We start from the raw sequence: 24,090 nt of genomic DNA, 5'->3' as shown, positions 1-24,090 counted from the left end.
TCGAATTCTGGATTGAAACATTTGTATAATAAACAAATATGTAAAAATGTTAAACAGTTCTTTCAATGTGTTCGTAGTATAGAGACCTAGATTTAAGTAAATAAGAGCGGTAACATCTTGATAGCATAAGAATGAGAATAAGCAACATATGAAAGTCGTTTCCATAGGTGATTTAAGTCTTATTTGGCTCCGTATGGTACATCTTTCTCTGATTCGGAACTCACCACCCAAATTAGAGAACTATTTAGTTGGAAAGGTCATAATTAAGCTAGCCTGGATATTATGTGTCCTCTCAGGGAGCCGGGAACGGCGCAGTATGCATCACTCTTGTCATTCTTTTCCCAGATACAGTCATCTTCTGTGCCATCTATCTTGTTCACAGTTTCTTTTTTCTTGAAACTTTTCACGGTAAATAATAATCATAATAATAATAATCGTATGGCCTCAGCTACCGTGTGCAGACATTTCAAGTTGACGCCATCTGGCTGTCTGCTCGTCAATTTCGACGTTCCGATTTCCTCTAGGCCCACTAGATGGCAGACCAAGTAAACCGAAACTCTCTTGGGCGTCTGTGGCTGAGATTTAATGAATTTTGTCGGGTAAACACCAAATGTGTCATCAGAGATCTTTTACATGCCAACATCGTACGACGGAGTGTCGAATGGACTTTTTTTTCGCCCTTCAAAAATCCGACTACCTCTGCCGGGTTTGAACCCGCTATCTTGGAATCCGGAGCCTGACACTCTACCACTGATCTATGGTGCTTTCATGTGAAATGAAATGAACCCTTATGCTCTGACAATCCATTCATAGATCAATTTGAGGGAAGGCTTTTTGACTTTTCGAGTGGTGTCAGTGCATGACATCCGGCAATATCCACTCTGTGTGAATCTGTCACACATGGTCCTTAACCCTTTCCCGCCCTTAGCGCCCGAAAGCACCCGACTCTTCACTTTGCCTTCCAGTCCTTAGCGCTTGAAAGCGCCCGGCTGCATTATCTGCACACTTACGCGAACTATGCGATAGTTTTTTTCTTATCTTAGGCTTTGAAGTGTTTATGAGGCATTTACGAACACGCAGTACGATCTACAATGCTTAGCAAATGAAAGAAGAGCGATAATCTGTCTTGACGCCGCCTAGGAAACGGTCTTGAACTTCCGCGAGCGCGGGACAGCTGTTTCGTTTGTAAACATGGCGGGATTGAATACTGCGGATATTGAAACTGAGCTGAATATAGGCGACGAAAGTAACACAGAATCGTTGAATAGGGGTGGAGGTGGATTTTTATTGAGGGAATAACGTATAAAGGAAGATAATTTTGGTGATAACAGTGATGTAAGTGAAAACGGATATCGAGAATTCGGACCTGATAACGATACCGCGGCATTTCAGTTAACACAAATATTTCGTTTAGTTACTCCGAACCAGGAATGAGTTAGCTGGAAAATTTATAATGTCCAATAACGGACCATTTATATTGGTATGATAATATAAATGATGTTGAACCTGTCCATAATTTTGAAAGAGTATTACGAGAAATACATTATTTTTGACATATGTTAGGAGGAGGCGAACTATTCAGTGAGATAGCCACTTGCATATATATCAATGCAGCATTCAAACACGCACATTCTGGAAACATAGATACAGAATGTGAAGACACTTGCTCAGGGGAAATAGAGGCTGATATACAGTATACATTCCACTTCCAGAATCACGCAGTTATTGGTTTAGAGGGATTCATACAACATGAGAATGTGACAAATAGAGCCTACCTTTGTGTCGCGTACCACAATTAAGGGGGTGGAGGTTTGAACCAACAACATTATGACTCAATGAATACGGAAATGGATGTGATGGTATGTTTTCTAATATTATTGAAAATTTGAATACATTGTGATCAACAGTTTTTATTATATTTAACTTTTTCTGAAACAGTGTGCTCTGCTTCAAATTTTCCTAAATAATAGGTTGAAATCTGGCGATGAGCGGACTGAAAATGTGGGCGGGAAAGGGTTAAACAGCCTATTAATGCTTGCATCATTTGGCTGCAGAACTCATGATAAAGAAATGATGGTCAGATCTGACTTCGACAAGACCATAGAAGCTGTCCAAGACCAGGACAGACTTATTATGATTTAACAATCAGCCTGTACCAAACAGTATTTAGTAAGAGATGAAACTGAATGGTACATTTGAATTCCGAAGGGCATGTACAATGCTAGGTTCTGTAAATTTCTTTTGAAACCAAACTGTACATCTATTTCATCTATGAGACTATAAAATCCGGAACAACATAGGAAATGTTTTTTGTAATGGTTTGTGTGGCTTATCACCTTTTTGATCTCATTCACAGATTTATTTGTTCCAGACGTGTCAAAGAGCAGCTGGTACAAAGAGTTGTAGCTGCAGATGAAGGTTTTGAAGAAGACGATAAACCTGACGAGAGCAGCAAACCCACTGTTACTACCTTCATCAATTTTACTAATGCCAAGAAACGAATGTTGGAGAAGAAAGTAAGTGAAACAATTAAATTTAACAGTAATTCTTATTTTATTATTAACCCAATGAGCAGTACTGGCGTCTATTTATGGCAGTGTTGCGTGTGGCCTACGGGAGTACTGCCGTTTATTGACGTTTCATCTTGAATGTTTGAAATTGTTTCCCGACTTTGTACTGGCAGGTTTTTAGAAAAATGTTGGGGGATGTTTGACATATTCAGCGAACTTTATTCTGTGTTATATCACATCTCGTATGTTCTATGATGTTATTCTGTCCCAACATCTGTAGTTACGTAACCTAACTTCTTACGCAGTTGTGCTATGAATGACGACAGCACCCGGGAACTGTTTTCTATTGTTGTTTCCTGTGAGTGCATTGCATGAATATTCCTTGACAATACACATTATTTTTCTTTTCACTCATCTCTGGTTTCTGTAGAAACAAACTCTCTCTGATAGTAAACAAATGCACGTGGTAATGGCTGGATCGAGTTGAGGATGCGGGCTTGCTCCGGAAGATATAAGTAATTTTTTGACTAATGAGGAATCTGATGATGAAATTGATACTTATGTATATATTTATGATGGTGATAGTGATTGTATTGTGTCCGATGAGAGTGAAATTGGTGATTCCTCGGAAGATGACAACACAGAAATTGAAGATGAAGTACAGCGTTCCACTGTCGTAACGAAGGCTAAGCTATCAGCCGTTCAAACCAAAGGAAGAAAGTGGAGTTCTGTAGGCAGGTTTTTTCCTATGCTTTGTTCTCATTTTGATCCATAAAATTCAGGGGTCACTGATAATCTTCATTTGAATGATAATGACAATGATAATGACAATATGTACTACTTATGTGTTACGCAAAATACGGACGTAAAGGAAAATTCGAAGTTACATAAGTGGTAAGGCATAACCGTGGAGACTTTGTTTTCCTGGCAACTGTTTTGATGAAGGGCCATGTGAAGAAAAACAGGATGGTCAACAAATAAATTAATTGAAACTCCAGTGTTCGGTAAACTCGACAATTTCTCTCTCATGCTAAGACTGCTTCACTTTTCTGACAACAATCTACAACCCCCAGGTGACAGACTTTACAAAATTAGGCCTATAATAAACTATTTCAGAGAGAAATTCCGATCTACATTCTATCCATTCCAAAATATCTGTAATGACGAGAGCTTAGTTGCTTGGAAAGTTTGCCTAAGATGGAAACACTACATTCCATCAAAGCGACACAGGTTTGGTATAAAGGTGTTTATACTTTGCGACTGTAAAACTGAGCTTATCCTTTATTTCATTGTTTCTACTGGAAAGGATACGGAAATTGAACACAATGAAAACCTTGCAGTGTCTGGGTCAGTACCATACCCTAAAGACATTTTGATAGGTGAAGCTGTTGTAAAGTCAAGTCAGTGTGTTGTAAAGCATACAAACTTGATCACATATGGAGTTTCTCAGTTTTACTATTCCTTTCATTATTTTGAGAGAAATATTTTCTATGCCACTGATTTCAGTTAAATTGAATCTAACAGTTACAGTATATACCAGAGTAAATTATGTAACTTTATTAATAGAGAAAAGTTAGAATCAAAATAACTTAAAAATAAGAATTCAAAATTTTAAAGAAAAACTCGCTCCTGGTGGCCTGTACTGATCAAAAGGTTGACTATATAAAAACAATATCCCACATCACCAATGAGGAGGTATACGTCTTCACCTTTTTAGTGCCGCATGAAAAAGTAAAGGTGAGGTCCAAAAGTGCCAGGCTGTTTTAATGGAAAATGTAGGCTGTTGTAAAAAGGAATGTAATTCCTCTGTTTTTAATGATACGAAAGCAAAACTTAATCAGGGAGTGCAAAACATAGTAATCTAAATTCAGGATACCGTATAATCCCGAATACCACCCGCACTTTTTTCCCCAAAATATTGGTTCTATATCTTGGGTGCGGGTTATATTCAAGCCATTCGTTCTTGTAAATATTTACTATGTTTACATGGAGTATTGAAATAGATTTGAATACGGTTACCATACTCAGTATACCACATGTAAATGGGCATTTAGCTTTTATTGTGTTTTAGTTGCGTTCTAGAAAACACGATACATTTTTCTCAATACAGTTACAGTGGCATGTAAATGTGAAATGTAAGGTAATGAAATATGGTAAATCAAAGAATATGGGTAAATATGCAGTAAATATGAAAGCCGCTGCTGCGGATGCTCGATCGTCATTTGTTTCCCAAGTGTTGCTGGCATGCTTGGTGCACGAATAACTGATCTCACGGGATATCGTATTTTGCGAGGGTCGAGCCTGTTGGTTACGGAAGTCTTCCTCGCTCACACTTGAGTTCCGCATCTGTCCTGTGAAAGTGTTGTCTCGATAGTATGCAATGGATTCAAAACTGTGTCTGCGGTCATTTACTGTGTGTGAGAAACTTAAAGTTGTAAGTGAAGCTGAAATATACGGAAATCGTACTGTTGGCAGAAAGTACGATATTGATGAATCGTATATTCGTGATTGGCGGAAGAAGAAGGGAAAACTTCTAAAAAGTAACGGCGATCGCAGAGCATTCCGCGGGTGGAGTGCAGTATTTCCGGAAATTGAAGAACGACTCCACAAATTTGTGATAGAAAAATGTGAGTTAGGATATGGTGTTTCTAGTGAAATGTATCAATTGAAAGCACTAGAGATCTCAAAAGAACTCAACACACAGGATCTTACTGCAAGCCGCGGATGGATCCGAAACTTTTATCAAAGAAGGGGATTGTGCATTCGGAGACGTATGTCTATTTCACAATGTCTCCCTGGGGTGCATGAAGAAAAATTAACGGCTTTTCAGCGTCACATTATTCATTTGAGGAAGCAGAATTCTTATTTGCTGTCGTAAATTGGGAATGTTGACCATACACCTCCCTGTTTTGAAATGCCATTAGAAAATACAGTGGATACGAAGGGTTCTAAACAATGATATAGATGTTGATTCCCATAGGGAATCTGAAATATTTGTCTCGAATGAGTAAATTTATAACACCAATATAAATGGTCCATTATTAGACATTATACATTTTCCAGCTAACTCATTCCTTGTTGCCAGCGTTTTGCCCCAGTGTGCTAAGTTGGTCTCATCAGTTGGCAAACAGCACACCCACCTAGATGCATGGCCAGTGCACGCCGTGGAAGCCACCGCGTAGCTACTTGAGCCACCGGCAGTGCCAATGCACTATGAGAGACTCCGCCTCATTACCAAAAATTGATGCCTGCCTCGCCATCAGATGATATAGATGTTGATTCCCATAGGGAATCTGAAATATCTATCCCGAATGAGTAAATTTATAACACCAAAATAAATGGTCCATTATTAGACATTATACATTTTCCAGCTAACTCATTCCTGGGTGTCAGTGTTTTGCCCCTCTGTGCTTAGTTGGGCTCATCAGTTGGCAAACAGCACACCCACCTAGATGCATGGCCAGTGCATGCCGTGGAAGCCACCGCGTAGCTACTTGAGCCACCGGCAGTGCCAATGCACTATGAGAGACTCCGCCTCATTACCAAAAATTGATGCCTGCCTCGCCATCAGATGATATAGATGTTGATTCTGATAGGGAATCTGAAATATTTGTCCCAAATATTTGTTACTCATTGGAATTTCTCCTGTGGCTTGAAGGAAAAATTTGCCAGTAAGATCTAATATACTATCCCTTCTCCTATCCATCGTTATATGTCTATCATCTTGTTCCATAATGTCCATTCACATAGGTTGAACTTTCACGCGCTTTCAACGCGCCATGTTGTGAACTTCGAAAAGTAAGCGTTAACAAGGCTTTAACTATCTCTTCAGAATAAGGAAGGGGTAAGGACTCTTGCAAGCTTGATGACGTCTTTTTTCCTGGTAATGGGCTAAAATTAGCATGGTGAGTCCGGTCACTTGACATTAGCTACTGGAAATTTATTGCAAGCTATTAATATGAGTGATGAACCGGGCGAGTTGGCCGTGTGGTTAGGAGCACGAAGCTGTGAGCTTGCATCCTTGAGATAGTGGGTTCGAACCCCACTGTCGGCAGCCCTGAATATGGTTTTCTGTTTTTTCCCATTTTCACACCAGGTCATAATTAAGGCCATGGCCGCTTCCTTCCCACTCCTAGGCCTTTCCTGTCCCATCGCCGCCATACGACCTATCTGTGTCGGTGCAACGTAAAGCACCTAACAAAAAATATATATATATATGTGAGTGGTGATGTAATACCTTCTCAAGAAGTCGTTATAGCCGTGATAAAAAGAAATGACATGATGATGTGAAATGGATGACTAAGAACCCTATAAATATATAAATTGTGGGCTTGGTGGAGAAACTCACTAAGTCAAAATTTGGCTGTTTTGACTTAATGACATTTTTGTCAAACTGAAAGTCTGGAAACCAGTGAATCCCATTTTTATGAATCTCACCAAGTCAATAGCAACTTTTAATGAGAGAAGAAGAACTCATAGCAACTTTTAATGTGAGAAGAACTCACTAAGTCATTCCCAATTTTACAAGGATGGCTCCAAAATTAGAGTCTGCCAATCTTTCTTCACAAAGACCTTGAATATATATAATGGACCAATCAACACAGCATTAAAAACAGAAATGGACATGGTTCATTTTCTGGAAGTATCAAGAGAGGAAAAAATTAACCGGCAAATAAAACTCCAAAAGAGCAAGTTGTTACAGTAAAGGTTTACATAGAAAGTTTTCCTAAAATGGAAAGTTATTACTGTATATGAGGAAATCTATCAGAAGGGAAGATTTGGTTGTTAAGTTATCCATTGCCAAGGTGCATGAATTAAATGTTATTCACCGTCAAGAAACTAATACCATGCCTGCCAGTCAGCAGACTTACAGAAGAAAATTTTGTAATGAATACAATCTCTGCAACAATTAAAAGAATGCTAAACGAGAGGCCAAAATAGCACTAGATGACGAATTTAGCAATCACACGAGAAGGGTGAACCATTCCTTAGCGAAGCCAAACAGTTGGACAAACAACGTGTATCACATAATGATGCGGGATTTGTCTCCGCAACGTGTGATCTACAGTCAGTTTAGCAGATTCCATCATCGGATGTGTCTCGTATGTATTACATGAGAAAACTGAACATGTTTAACCTAAAGATCTACGAGTCACCTCCTAACAATGCTTATTGTTATGCTTGGACAGAATTAGAAGGAAAAAGAGGAAGTTTAGAAATTGGCTCGTGCCTGTTACATTGGGTAAATCAATTGCCTCCCCATATAAAAGAGTTGTCTCTCTTCTCTGATACATGTGGAAGGCAGAACCGGAATAAATACATCTGTGCCTTGATCCAGTAGTGCAGAAATCCAAGCTGGATAAAATGGAACACGAATTTATGGAGAGTGGCCACTCATACATGGAAGTAGATTCTATTCATAGTGCAATAGAAAAAACCAAAAAGTATGTACCAGAATATTTCATTCAGGACTGGTTGACTATATTTAGGACTGCAAGGTCACTAATAAACAGGAACAAACAGAGTGGACCGTATGAAGTCAAGGAACTGAAGTTTGGTGACTTTATTGACCTCAAGGATTTGGCAACAAAGACAATAAAGAATACGTCTACTGACACTGCTGGGAGAAGAGTTTGTTGGCTGAATGTAAAAGGATTTTGGTTTATGAAAGGCTATCCTAATATCATTGGGTACAGGTATGATTATTTTGGGGATTATCAAGAACTCGATGTGAGTAAAAATATCAGGAAACAGCAAGGATGCACTTTGCAGAAACTTTATTATTACTTTGACGAAAGAATATTATTCCAGAAATGTATCATGCTTGGTACAGCTCGCTCCCAGACTGCATGATCGATAGAACTCCAGAACCTGCAACTTTCGATTCTGAAAGTGAAGATGATGATCACTAAACAGAGCATCAAGAGTATGCAATTAATAAGTTATAAATATTAAGTTCTAGTAGGCACTCACTATTCAGCTGTAATCCCTTTATAACATTGTATCAGTATATCAGTAATTCTTTTAAAATAATGCGTATGGTAGTATTTTTGCTTTGTTCAGCAACTATGATTATGTACCTAAAATGCGTTATGTCTTCAATATAAAAAAATATAACGCCTTATTAGGTAAGTTGAGTATTTGTTCTCTTTATGGTCAGTGATCTGTTTTGAGCAATTGTGGTCCTACTATGACATTAAAAAAAGTCATCCATCTAGATAATTACCATCGGTGAATCGCATTAAGTCAGAATTCCATAACTGTGTTGCTGTGTCAACCACCAGTAAAAACTCACTAAGTCAGAACAACTCGATAATTAACAAAAATAAAAATTATACTGACGTAAATAAAAGTAAATATAAATTAAATAAGGCATTCCATAGAGTCTTAAACAATTTACAATTACTTTGGTTAAGATTAGACCATTACTTTATAATTAAAATGCCAAAAACTGAACTCTTACATTCTCCCCAAACTAAAACTCCATTTTCCCACAAAAGGCAAATCATGACTTAGTGAGTTTCTCTACCAACCCAGCCGGGCTGAGTGGCTCAGACGGTTAAGGCGCTGGCCTTCTGGCCCCAACTTGGCAGGTTCGATCCTGGCTCAGTTCGGTGGTATTTGAAGGTGCTCAAATACGTCAGCCTCGTGTCGGTAGATTTACTGGCACGTAAAAGAACTCCTGCGGGACTAAATTCCGGCACCTCGGCATCTTCGAAAACCTTAAAAGAGTAGTTAGTGGGACGTAAAACAAATAACATTAATTATCTACTAACCCACGAAATGACCTACCACTAATTAAATATATACATCTTTCCAATTAATTACACAGTAATATACATGCTGTGATGTTCCAGACATCACACTTTCAATGAGATTGTCGTACTTCAGTTACTTTTAGAAGTGATTGTGTGTTATATGCCATACCCCAATTATGATGACTATTCATTCTATGAGATGACATAAAATTCTATTCCCTCAGTTGACAGCCCGAGCCAGAAGGAGAGGAGAACAGCTATTGGACATGATCCGACTGGACGTGATGTCATTTTCATTGTTTGAGCTCTCCCCGATGCCGTACGAGTTGTTCATGAAGAGCTACGGCAGGTCCAACACAACCCAGGTAAGGCGAAGGGAGCTCTTTTCATTCTCATTTGTGTACATCTGTACTCATGGCAAGTTCCTGTCAAAAACTCTTCAATACAGTATTCATTGTGTGCTAAAGCATGCGACTCCTGCAGCTGCAGATTACAAAAGTGCTCGTTTATTTGCACTAGATGGAACTGGAGACAATCTGGATTAACAAAACTTTAATACTGTATTTACACAAATACTTCTTCTTCTTGCACCATATCCTCATCGGATGTTGGCGGTCATCAAGGCAATCTAATTCTTGTCATCAGACGATTGGAAAAGAGTGGATGTATTGAATCCATACCATCCTTGTAGATTCCTTAGCCAATATATTCTCCTTGCCCTGCTTCAATTTTAAGGCAAGCTCAAGGAATGATATGGCCAAAGTACTCAGGTTTCTTCTTTTTTGATGGGAATGACCTGTAGCTCTTTGTTCAGGTGTCAACCCATGATATTCTGAACAGAAGTTGGTAGCACCTTATCTCAAAGGATCAAAGTTTCTTGGTGGTGTTCTCTGTTAGGGTCCAGGTCTCAGCACCATGAAGTAAGATAGAAAATACATAACATATGGAGATGGAGAATAATATTAAAGTCCCTGCAAGGATCAAAAGTACCTGTGCAAAGCCACTTCTGCATGCATTCTCTTCGAGTTTGCATACAAGTTTGTTTATTTTTTATTTTTCTATTCCACCTATTCAATACAATTGATTTTGCGTCGTTAGAAATTACAACAACACTACATTAAAAGGGGCATGTTTCTCTCAGTTTACGAGCATCCTCAGTCTTTGTAACTTATCTCAAGGTTAAGACCTGTCATTGTTAATTTACTTATAACTAATTTGTACTTAATTGAGGCGTTCAGAAGCCAAACCGACTAACTCCAAAATTTTGACAAATGCAAGTAATATCATGTTTGGGTAGCATCACTAACTATTTGTCAGTGGCCAAAACAACTAACTCCACAGATAAATGTTTCGCCGCCAGAATGCGCTATCCGCTCTGGCAATGGAACATTTTACCAGTGGTTTCAACCGTTTTGTTGGTAAATAGTACCATTAAACATAAAAAAGTTGTTGTTAACTTCCAATTTGAGCAATGTAATAAAATCTTGGATTTCCAGTTTACTCAGGTGACCATTTTTTTGCAGATTAATTTTTATGATGGGAATTAGTTTAGAAATTGGTATACTGGGATACATATTAACAATGTCAAAGGAATGAAGTGAATAGTCAGGACGCATGTTAAAGTTATTAAGTTTGTCTATTAATTCGAGGGAGTTTCTAACTGACTTCTTAGATGAAAAAAGGTAATTTTTACTTAGAAACTTTTGGATAAATTGAGTAGTTTTATACAGGGGACTCGGTCTAAAATTGATGATTGGGCGAATGGTCACACCGGCTTTATGAATTTTAGGAAGAGCTCTAGCTGTAGGAAGTCCGGGGTTCATACTAATGAGCTGGCTTTTTTCTTGTTCAGTGAGCAGAAAGGAAGAATTTTTTAAGGTTTGTTTTAGGAGTCTCTGGATTTTTTGTGTGGGGTCTTTTTTTAACTATGGAGAAAGAACTATCTTTAAAGAAATCAGATGTTTTGCTGATATAATCTTTTTTATCTCTGATGACCGTCGTGTTACCTTTGTCAGCCTTGGTTACAATTAGGTTGTTGTCTTTAATTTTCTTGTATTTTCTCTATTAGATCTCTCGAGTTAATTCCAATTTTGTTCTTCAGGTTCATTGGGTTCCGACGGAATTGAGACTACCTTTAAAAAACAGCAATCGTTCATGCTACATTGAACGAGTCCATCTTTCTCAATTCGTCAAGTGTATACTGGTCGTATTGGACAATTCCCTCTGCGCCATTGTGGAACTCGATTTTAGAACCTTCCAGAAACATAAGAACTTACATAAGATTTCACTTGAATTTAAGTGTGCAACACATGTTCAACCGTCAACCTAAGACTTTGTCATTAAGTGATTTTATACATCACAATGCTTTTATTCATCTGTTAATTTTAACATATTCTGGTCATATTTATTGCAACACATGTATAAGGTTTTTACTTATGTCTGTCATTCCATCACCATCCCTTCCCCTTATTCATCCACATCACTTGATTTTTTGATTATTTCTTTTGCTTGTAATTTTGGCTAGGCTGATGATGGTCCAAAAAACGGACTGAAACTAGTACAGTAGAATTCCGCTGTAACGAACACCAGTATAACGAAATTTTCAGAATAACGAATAATTTTTTTGGTCCCTTCCTTTTTCCCTATTTGTTGTATGTTAAAATATTTCATTTTAACGAATTTCGTAGTTTCAGTTTAACGAATTAAAATTGAGCTCTTTTCATTACCAGTTTGACCATATTTTCTCAAATTAAAACCAAAATTCATTCTGTTTTATGACCAACATTTTTCTTGTTACATTATTTCGTTATTCAGACGATATGATCGCCATTTTCCATACATGCACCGTACGCGATCGAGAAGGCATATTTTGTGTAACCAATACGCTTCGCCCAGTTCTCACATATGGTATGGAACTTATTTGGGAAAGACTAACGGTGTCCGACCTTCGAACTATTGAAAATGTAAAGGCCCGATTTCGGAAACGAATACTGGACATCTCCATGATGTCACCATCACGACTTGCGTATGAATTATCCAAAGAAACTTTTTTACGGGAAGATTTGAAAATAAGAATGCAGCTTTCACATACGCAGCGAGTAGTAGTTCTCCAAGAGAGAAAGAGAAAACAAGCAGAAATCAGCCTGGATTTTTATTCAGCTGATGCTATGATTGACCGCAGATGGACCGGTCCAAATAATGACGTGAGAAGTGCTTTGAATAGGCTGGCGGTACATGAGTTTCACCATAGTCTATGCCGGCGATCAGACTTTCATGAACCGTCCCTACATTGTGTGATAAACATTGCGATCGCTATCATCTCAGCAAGTGCAACAAGAGAACAAAATCTTCACTAGAATATGCTAAAGATTAATGTATTTTTTCTTTTAATGCACATTTGTACGCTATTAAATAAATAAATATGCTTCGCCCGTCATCCAATGTAAGACGTCACTCTGTTAGCTGAGTAGGAGTGCCAAGTTTGCAATCCACCAATGAACGCTACGCTTTGCGCAACCAATAGGCTTGGCCCATCAACCAATGTAAGACGTCACACTATTGGCTGAGTAGGATCGCGGATGTTTGTAATCCACCAATGAACGCGACGGATGCATTGCATGTTTCTTCTTCGTATTTAATTCGCAAAGCCTATTCAAAGCACTTCTCACGTTCTCTTTGACTTCTCATGTCATTATTTGGACCGGTCCAGCTGCGGTCAATCAGATGAATAAAAATCCAGGCTGATTTCTGCTTGTTTTCTCTTTCCCTCTTGGAGAACTACTTCTTCTTGCTGTTAAGGTTATATCATTAAACTTGCAAAGTTCGTGTGCATTTCGTTAAATAAATAAGTACCGTACATATCATCGCAAATGGATAAGCAGAAGCGACAGCAGTTTTCGTTGAGTGAAAAACGTAAAATACTTGCGGAAGTAGAGAAAGGCGGAAAGAAAGGAGATGTAGCGAAGAAGTATGGCATTAGCCCGTCAACACTTTCTACGTTTTTAAAACAGAAAAGTAAGATAGAGGAAAACATTGATGCTGATGCCCTAGGTCCACAGCGTAAGAAGATCAGGACAGCCGACTACAAGGAGGTGGACCAAGCCGTCTATACGTGGTTTGTGGAAATGCGGAGTAAAAACATTCCAATAAATGGCCCACTGTTATGTGAGCGTGCGCGATCTTTCACACGTTCGCTTGGGTCACCTGAGTTTATGGGTAGTGCTGGTTGGCTTCATAGGTTCTGGGAGAGATATGGCATATCCCACAAAATTATAAATGGTGAAGCTAACGATGCCCCGAAGGAAGTTGCGTCTTCATGGCAGCTGGAGACTCTAAAGGATGCCTTGAAAGAATATTCGCCGGCAGACATTTATAATGCAGACGAAACTGCTTTATTTTATAAACTAATGCCGAACAAAACCCTTGATTTTAAGGGAAATAAGTGTTTTGGGGGCAAACGTTCAAAAGAACGTATCACGGCTCTTTTGTGCACCAATTCCACAGGGACGGACAAACTGAAGCCTCTCATAATTGGGAAGTTTGGGAAGCCAAGGTGCTTCAAGGGGGTGCAACATCTGCCCTGTGAATACAGGCACAATTCTAAGGCATGGATGACATCTGTGCTATTCAAAGAGTGGTTGTTGGACTTGGAACGTCGGATGAAGGCCGAAAAGAGGAGAATTCTTCTATTATTGGACAGTTGCTCTTCTCATAATTGTGTGCCTCGCCATTTGGAGCATGTAAAAGTTTTATTTTTGCCTCCAAATACAACTTCAATTCTGCAGCCGCTGGATCAGGGTATAATTCATGCAGTAAAGCGGCGTTACCGAGCTCGTGTAGTCCGTCGAATGCTGTGCAACGTTGCCACGAATAGAGACATTAACATCAATATATTGGAAGCAACGCAGATGTTTAATGCTGCATGGAAATCCCTGAATGCAGACATCATCACAAACTGCTTTAGAAAAGCTGGAGTGGTTTTTACAGAAGACGTCGCAGAAAGTGAAGTGTTGGATGATGTGGAAACCGAGGAGAATTGGAAGCGTTTGTGTACAACATTGGATGTGCCATCTACAGTAAGTCTTACCGACTACATCAATGTAGATAGTGATGTAATAGTCCACAAAGAAATCACAAATGAGGAAATTGTGGAGGACATTATGAATGATAGAGATCCATGCGATTAGGAGGAAGAGGAAGACAACCACCAAAATGATTGTGATCCACAGAGCTTGACTCTTCAGCAGGCAACGAACATGGCACGTAGCCTTCAAGATTTTCTCGTGTCATGAAGTGATGTGCCAGAATCTGTTTTAAATTCATGTGCAGTGGTTGGTGACTATTTGGAACGAGCTTTTGTGTCTGGATCTGTTCAGAAGAAAATCATAGACTTTTTCAAAAAATGATGTTCTGGAACAGTGTGTGTAGACTTGCTGGTACAATGTAAAAATAGATTTTCTGAAAACATATGTCAGTACTGTAACTCTTATTATTACAATGGTATTTTGAAGTTATATAGATCCTGCAGCTGATATAACAGGGCAGATGACCTCGTAGTTCTGCCCCTAAAAACAACCATAACTAATGGATATAATACTAGGTGAGTTCTTACAAATTGACTTATTTCAGTATAACAAATTAATTTCAGAGGTCCCCAAAATTTTGTTATACTGGTATTTTACTGTACCTGTTATTATTATATTGTAATGTTTTGAGAAACGTTAAACGATTTTAAGTATTGAGAAGGTGGAACAATAAAATTTTTACTCGTTTTTAAGTTAAGTCTAAACTGAATACGGAACCCAATCATGAAGTTTATTGTATTAAATGATGAAGCTAACCAAGCTAAAAGAAAAGCCTTCCAATATCTAGGCATTAAATTAAAAATAGTCAAGTTAGGCAAAGACATAGACCTTCTCAAGAAGTGCATTCAGTTTAACACCAAATTTCTTAAGACACAACAAAAAGAAACTTCGTATTTCGTTACAAACCTCTAAAACTCAAACCAAGACTACCAAAATCTGGTTGAAAGATGAAATCAAATTTTTGTATAAGAAAAAATCATTCCTCTCCCATAAATTATACGAGTCTCACCTCGCGGTAACTAAAATGTTATCTAAAGCACATTGGACAATCTTTTTCCAATCAGTTGAAGATAAATTATTTTTAGACCTATCTAGAAAGAACATACTTTGGATAATAAATTGGAGAAATTAAAGAAATCTAAATCGCAAGACCATCGAATCAAACGCAATAATAGACCAGCAAATGACTGTAACCAATTCCATTCACCCGTAATCAATCTATCCAATACTCCCCTAAATGCAAATGAAGAAATAATTTTAGCCAAGGGACCCAAACATAAGTGGCCTGATTCGAACACAACCAACTCAATCATCACAATGATAACTGAATCGGAACTGGCCATTTCCAAAACACCTTCAGATACACAAGATGAACTAAGATACGAAATCAAAAAGAAGCTCTCTAGTAAGAACTCTCCTAATTTTTCCAATTCTAACAGCAAGAACACACAAACTGATCTGAAACTCCTACATGCACTAAAAAAGAAAATTAAAGACAACAACCTAATTGTAACCAAGGCTGACAAAGGTAACACGAAGGTCATCATAGATAAAAAAAGATTATATCAGCAAAACATCTGATTTCTTTAAAGATAGTTCGTTCTCCATAGTTAAAAAAGACCCCACACAAAAAATCCAGAGACTCCTAAAACAAACCTTAAAAACTTCTTCCTTTCTGCTCACTGAACATGAAAAATGCCAGCTTATTAGTATGAACCCCGGACTTCCTACAGCTAGAGCTCTTCCTAAAATTCATAAAGCCGGTGTGCCCATTCGCCCAATCATCAATTTTAGACCGAGTCCCCTGTATAAAACTACGCAATTTATCCATTTATCATTTAACGTTTATCAAAACATTACAATATAATAATGACAGGTACTAGTTTCAGTCCGTTTTTTGGACCATCATCAGCCTAGCCAAAATTACAAGCAAAAGACATAATCTGGATGGGATGGTGATGGAATGACAGACAAAAGTAAAACCTTATACATGTGTTACAATAAATATGACCAGAGTATGTTAAAATTAACAGATGAATAAAAGCATTGTGATGTCGTATAAAATCACTTAATGACAAAGTCATGTTCAATGTAGCATGAACGATTGCTGTTTTTTAAAGGTAGTCTCAATTCAGTCGGAACCCAATGAATCTGAAGAACAAAATTGGAATTAACTTGAGAGATCTAATAGAGAAAATACAAGGGGCTGGGGGAGGGGGGGCGAAATAACAAGTCCTCACCTTGCGCTTTTTGTAGAACATACTGCTGGAATGAGTGCAACGGACAGAGTGAGCGCCATTAAGATTGTAGTTGGCATTAAAATATGATCCAAATGTATGTAAAAACTCTCAATTATGTTGAGTAGAGGTCCCTTTTTAGCTATTTCGAGTATATCCATGTCTGTTTCAATATTCGTAAAACTATGGTTATAATCGACCATATGTTGGACGATGGCTGAAAATTTGTTGTATTTGACTGCGTTGAAATGCTCAGAATATCTAATATTGAAGCTCCTACCGGTCTGCCCTATGTAGGAAATATTTGAACATGTGTTACATCTAATTCTGTAGACACCTGATTTTGAGTACCTGTTTATTTTACACTGACTGACAGAGCAAATGCAACACCAAGAAGGAGTGGTTCGAAAGGGATGAAAGTTGGGGAAAAAACAGAGACGGCACGGACGAATAATTGATGTTTATTTCAAACCGATATGCAGGTTACACAATGCGCACGGCATCGACTCAGTAGGATGTAGGACCACCGCGAGCGGCGATGCACGCAGAAACACGTCGAGGTACAGAGTCAATAAGAGTGTGGATGGTGTCCTGAGGGATGGTTCTCCATTCTCTGTCAACCATTTGCCACAGTTGGTCGTCCGTACGAGGCTGGGGCAGAGTTTGCAAACGGCGTCCAATGAGATCCCACACGTGTTCGATTGGTGAGAGATCCAGAGAGTACGCTGGCCACGGAAGCATCTGTACACCTCGTAGAGCCTGTTGGGAGATGCGAGCAGTGTGTGGGCGGGCATTATTCTGCTGAAACAGAGCATTGGGCAGCCCCTGAAAGTACGGGAGTGCCACCGGCCGCAGCACATGCTGCACGTAGCGGTGGGCATTTAACGTGCCTTGAATACGCACTAGAGGTGACGTGGAATCATATGCAATAGCGCCACAAACCATGATGCCGCGTTGTCTAGCGGTAGGGCGCTCCACAGTTACTGCCGGATTTGACCTTTCTCCACCCCGACGCCACACTCGTCTGCGGTGACTATCACTGACAGAACAGAAGCGTGACTCATCGGAGAACACGACGTTCCGCCATTCCCTCATCCAAGTCGCTCTAGCCCGGCACCATGCCAGGCGTGCACGTCTATGCTGTGGAGTCAATGGTAGTCTTCTGAGCGGATGTCGGGAGTGCAGGCCTCCTTCAACCAATCGACGGGAAATTGTTCTGGTCGATATTGGAACAGCCAGGGTGTCTTGCACATGCTGAAGATTGGTGGTTGACGTGGCGTGCGGGGCTGCCACCGCTTGGCGGCGGATGCGCCGATCCTCGCGTGCAGACGTCACTCGGGCTGCGTCTGGACCCCTCGCACGTGCCACATGTCCCTGCGCCAACCATCTTCGCCACAGGCGCTGCACCGTGGACACATCCCTATGGGTATCGGCTGCGATTTGACGAAGCGACCAACCTGCCCTTCTCAGCCCGATCACCATACCCCTCGTAAAGTCGTCTGTCTGCTGGAAATGCCTCCGTTGACGGCGGCCTGGCATTCTTAGCTATACACGTTTCCTGTTGCACACGACAACACGTTCTACAATGACTGTCGGCTGAGAAATCACGGTACAAAGTGGGCCATTCGCCAACGCCGTGTCCCATTTATCGTTCGCTACGTGCGCAGCTCAGCGGCGCATTTCACATCATGAGCATAGCTCAGTGACGTTAGTCTACCCTGCAATTGGCATAAAGTTCTGACCACTCCTTCTTGGTGTTGCATTTGCTCTGTCAGTCAGTGTATTAATATGTGAGGTGTGAGAAGGTGCTAGCATTAGGGCCTAGGAAAATAGGAACATGCCCAGAGAGAAAGCTAGGTGTACCGAGGTTAGGGAGCTTTCCATCTGTAAATCTATCCGTCTTTTATTCTCTGACAACAACATATGTACAACATTATAACTGAAGCACTCTTTCAAAAGTAAACCAATAAACTCCTATTGGCCTCTTACATACAAGAGAGAACAGAAGATCCATTTTCCCCAGAAAATATAATGGAAACAAGTAGTACTAGAAAGTAATAATAAACATTAACATTAAAGAAAAAGAAACGGCCTTCAACTGGCCATAGGCCCCTGGACTACGAACCCGGCCCATCCAAACAGCACAGCACACACAGAAAAGCAACTCAGATCCACTTACACACCCATTCGCGGCCACAAACATTAACCTCTCACTCAATACACACACATACAACATTCACTCACGACTTGCGCTCCGATGTTCACAGCCCAGAAGCCTTGGGTTCAAAAGGAACCTTCCAGTAGTTGCTCAAGAGAGCGACAAATAATTAGTGAGATTCTAACGCTGGATACAACCAGCCACCAAGACTACATTTGAGAAGGGAAGGGGAAGGGACAGGAGGGGGAACAACCAGTGTAGAAACAATACACTCGACTCACAGCGCAGGTGCACTTCAAGTGTCTGTAAGAGTCTTGTGAGAGAGCGTAATAGAAGTTTCTCGTAACGCAATCTCTTAAATACATGAAAATATCTGTGATATCCTCCCCGCCTGAAACTGGGCCAAGCCCATACAACACACTTCAGATATTTTTATTAGTCCATTGGGGATGCAATACACACATAGGCGTAGCAGTGCAAAGCAAAGAAAACACTTCACACAGTAGCTGTCGATATACACGTAGCGAGACTTCTGGGAGGGAGCTGACGAGGTCAGTTACCCAACCGGTTTTTCCAGCACGCAACACACACACTCCCCAAGTGAGCCGACCGTCGATACGAGTTCATAGAAGTGAAACAGAGCGAGCAGCACACACTGCACAGAGGAGACTAACGTCTCCAATAGCTGGACAGCTGACTAGATCGCAGTGGTGACAAGCAGTCTCTCAGGACACCACACAGCATATCCTCGATGAGGCAGCGGGTTACAGGAATAGAATAATGCTGTCCCCACATCATGTTGCACAGCAACAAGCACCAAAGCGGGAGGCTGAAACTTCTGCTAGTGGATCGAGTGGCCATCTCGACTCATTAGGATCGGCTTTCAGGATTCTCCTAAGTCTTGTTAACACCACACTGGCTCCCAGGGAAATTCCTGCGACATAAATCAAACACAGCAGAAAGGTGGCACCAAAATGAGGTAAAAGGATTGGGGAACAAGGAATACTTCTCAAACGTAGTAAACTAATGAACGACAGCACATTACACACACAGACATACTTAATCTAATATGAGGCCTCAAAACAAAGAATTGACATGTCAAACTAAGAAATATATACATATACAGAACTTACAATAGTAAGTAACCTGGAAATACTTTACAATATACAAAATGTGACCTGTCAAATCATAGCTTCAGCCATAAATTTATGGAAATAAAATAATACATATCCCATTATTGACCTGTATGTCAGCGGTCCAAACATTTACTATCTCGGTCATCAGCTTCTGAATAAGTTACAATATTTAAAGGTGGAACGCCTCATAACTTTAGACATTAACAAGAGACCAATAGTATATTACCGAAACTTGGCAAAAACAGCAGTTACCAAGACATTCACTTAATAAAGCATTAAGTGGCCTTTACCTGAGAATGATGTACACGGGTCAATTTCCCGTTTGAATTATCCCGAACCAAAAGAGTGACGGGCGTCAAATACTTCACAATTTCCCACGGATCTCGATATCATGGAGCTAGCTTAGCAGCCTGACGATTGGCTTTAGAACTCACAGGATAATTCCTAATGAAGACAGAATCTCCAACCTTGAAATTACCAGCTTTGCGGCCCTTATTATAATAACGTTCCACACGAGCGTGAGAAGCAAGGAGATTACGACAGGCTCTAGTCCAAGTCTCATGGATGGAGGAGGGTTCAATAACCTCCGGCAAAAGGTCATTAATCGACCAGAGATTGGCTAATGGAGAATTAGGAGAGAACGCAAACATGAGTTTGATAGGAGTTTGCCCATGCGATTCATGCTTAGCCGAATTGAAAGCCAAAGACAACCATTCCAAATTAGAGTCCCAACGAGAGTGATCATTTGAGTGATAGGCAATCGAGGCTGATCTCAAGTTGCGGTTAAAACGTTCCGCATATGAAGGATTTGGGTAGTGGGGAGAAGTAGTAATATGGTCTATCCCTAACCCAAAACAGTACTTCTTAAATGCATGAGAAGTGAACACTGAAGCATTGTCCGACACTGGATACTGGCAAGGACCAAACGTTCCAAAAATCTGTTTCAAACATAAGACAGTACTTTTGGTTGTGGCATCACGTGTGGGAAATAACCAAACGAAATGGGAAAATGCATTATTAATAATCTTGACCATGATGGTCGGGATTGGATCTGTATTGACTTAGTAACAGTAAATGAATTCAATGAATAGTATTGACTAGGCGGACTATCTTCCAACATATTTACTATGGGAAAATGCATCAACCCAAACTAGCACATATCTACGGCCAGACCGGGAACGCGGGAAAGGTCCTAAATAGTCTACAAACAGCTTCTCCATAGGGCAGTTAGCTTGTTCAGAGGCAAGGAAACCTAATCGGGTATTCTGAGCTGGCTTACTTAAGGAACAGACAGTACAAGATCGAATGTACTTACGAATATCTCCATCCATACCCTCCCATATAAAATGATTTCTAATCTTTGCTCGAGTTTTGAAGATCCCAAGATGACCACCTAAAGGGGAAACGTGGAAATATTTGAAAATCATAGGGACCATGGCAGATGGAAGAACGACTTTCAACTTACGATCATGACGAGAAACACAAAGCAGCATACCATCCTTGATGACGTATGGCTTGACTTCTTCTCCCTCAGAAATTCTCCGGATAATGCCAGCGAGAGTTTCATCATTTCCTTGATGCTCATGCAATCCCTGAAACAATTCGGGAATTTCTAGAAGAACAGAATTAGTTATCTCAACCTTTTCTTCTTCTACCAGGTCATCAGTACCAGGGTAAAACATACGACTCAATGCGTCAGCAGCAACATTCTTGGAGCCTTTAATATGCGTCACAGAGAACTTAAAAGAAGAAATACGGACGGCCCAGCGAGCAAGTCTACCAGTCGAACGAGGCTTCCGTAAAACCCAAGAGAGAGCCTGATTGTCCGTCTCAAGGTCGAACTCAGAGTGCTCAATGTAAAAACGGAATTTTTCCAAAGCGAACAAGACAGCGAGCGCTTCGAGCTCGTACACAGAGGATTTTACTTCCGCAGAGGTTAACGTTCTGGACGCATAAGCAACCGGACGGTGCCCTAGCTCAGTGTCTTGGAGAAGAACTCCAGCAATAGCGCTCCCAGAAGCATTCGTCTGAACAATAAATCGCTTGGAGAAATCTGGGATAGTTAAAACAGGAGGGTTAGCAATAGCAGATTTTAAATCCTCAAAAGCAACTTGCTGTTCCGATCCCCAAACAAACTTTACTCCTTTCTTCCGAAGATAGTTCAATGGAATAGCCCTCTGAGCAAAATTGGGCACGAACTTCCTAAAGAAATTACACATGCCAATGAAACGGGCAACGGCTTTCACGTTACGAGGCGGAGGGAACTCACTTATCGATTTGGTGCGATCAGGATCAATAATTACTCCACTAGATGACACAATATGTCCCAAGAACGAAATCTGTGGTCTGGCGAACGAGACCTTGGTAGGTTTGACAGTTAAACCTGCCTTCTGAAGACGGCTAAAAACTTCCTGCAGATGATGGACATGTTGATCAAAATCCTCACTGAAAATAATCAGATCATCTAAATAATTTATAACGAACTTGAATTTGATGTCAGAAAGAACTGTGTCTAACAAACGAGACAAAACAGAAGCACCCGTGGTGAATACGAACGGGATTCTCTGGAATTTGAAAAGGTTCCAGTCTGTAGCAAAAGCTGTTAAATGCTTAGATTCCTCTGCCAGGGGAATTTGAAAATATGCCTGATTCAGAACTAAGGAAGTGAAGACCGTAGCCTTACTGAACCAAGCAAAACACGATTGTAAATCAGGCAATGGGACGGATTCAATAGCAATATTCCTGTTCAGTACCCTATAGTCAATAACAGGACGAAACCCACCTTGTGGTTTAGGAACCAAAAATACCGGTGACAAGAAGGCAGACGTAGACCTCCGAATGATACCTTGATCTAACATAGCTTGGATTTGCTCCTTGAGGACTTTCATTTTGGGCGGTACTAAACGATATGGTGGTGATTTAACAGGGGTGTGATTGGTAAGTTCGATTTTGTACTCGAGGACGTTTGTTAGCCCTAGTTTATCCGTAAGGACATCGGAAAATTCCTTACACAAACTCTGAATACACCCTGCTTGCTCAGACGTCAGATGAGACACATCAGGTAGGGCAACATCAACAGACGACAACATAGTCTCATTGGACTTGACATTTCCATTCAAAGGATATTGATGAAACACAGGGATCAATACCTTGGGCTGAAACTGAAAATGAATAGATCCTGCAGACAAATTAAGAATGAGCCCAGAATGTGCAATGAAATAGGCTCCCAGAATGACTGCACAGGATAACTCGTTGACAACCACGAAGCTGAATTTCCAAGAAAAGGAAGCTATTCTTACAGAAACCCTAAATCTGCCAAGAATACCTAGCTTACTGCCATTCGCCGTCACGTATGTAGAAGACACAGGTTCTAGTTTATTAAACTTATTGGAGCTCTTTAACAGTTCATAAAGTTCCTTATCAATCAAGGACACTACGCTCCCCGAATCAACTAGGGCAGACATGGGTACCTTGTTTAGTTTAACATTCAATTAGGGCAGTTGAGGTCGATGAATGGCCTTTACTCGAGTCCAATCTCGCAAATTACTAGGAGACCCAAACGGCTTTCAAACAAACTTGAAAGATCAGAACAACCTTCAGTTTCAGGAATGAACATCGGCGAATGACCGTTGAGTGCGTCCGGCACTCCTTCTGCTACTCTGTTACATGATAGCTTTCCTAGTCAACTTCTGTTGGCGCGATCACCTGTTGATGATTGGGTACGATTTCGTTGAAGTACAGGACAATTAGGGCGTACATGTGTGTTAGACCAACATTCGTAACACTTACGTTCTACGGGCTGAGAACCGGAGTCACTACTGCTAGGTTTAGAAAACTGCCGCCGAGGACAAGCATTTCGTAGATGATCAGCCAATTTACACAGAAAACAACGTTGTGTTTTGTCTACAGAAGGTGAAACAGGGACAGAAGCGCTACTAGATGACGGTCTATTGATATTACGGAGTGAGTCCGCATATTTCACTCCTTCTGCCGCAACACAAGCGTTTTCAAGCTCAAGGAAAGAATTAGGCCTTGATGAAAATGACAATAAGACCTATACTCGGGCGTCAGACCTTCAACAATAGAACTCGCAATCTCACCTTCCGAATATTTCAAGCGGAAAACTCTCGAAAACATTTTAATGTCCCAAACTTACTCTGAGAGTGATTCATTACTTCATTGTACTCGAAAGAAATGTCGCTGCACT

The 24,090-nt window shown here is 40.3% G+C and overlaps 1 protein-coding gene across 1 annotated transcript in view; it reads left to right on the top strand.

Moving 5' to 3' along the window:
- The window catches only part of LOC136884171 (cytoplasmic dynein 2 intermediate chain 1), a 278,007-nt gene that overhangs the window by 73,582 nt on the left and 180,335 nt on the right, over positions 1 to 24,090 (top strand). The window contains exons 5-6 of the mRNA XM_067156209.2: positions 2,372 to 2,516; positions 9,493 to 9,633. Of these exons, the coding sequence (XP_067012310.2) occupies positions 2,372 to 2,516; positions 9,493 to 9,633 (286 nt within the window). The remainder of the gene's footprint in view (positions 1 to 2,371; positions 2,517 to 9,492; positions 9,634 to 24,090) is intronic.

Source organism: Anabrus simplex, chromosome 12 (assembly GCF_040414725.1).
Source record: "Anabrus simplex isolate iqAnaSimp1 chromosome 12, ASM4041472v1, whole genome shotgun sequence".
Taxonomy (NCBI): domain Eukaryota; kingdom Metazoa; phylum Arthropoda; class Insecta; order Orthoptera; family Tettigoniidae; genus Anabrus; species Anabrus simplex.
The sequence above is the reverse complement of the archived record's forward strand: the minus strand, read 5'-3'. Positions and strand labels throughout refer to the sequence as shown.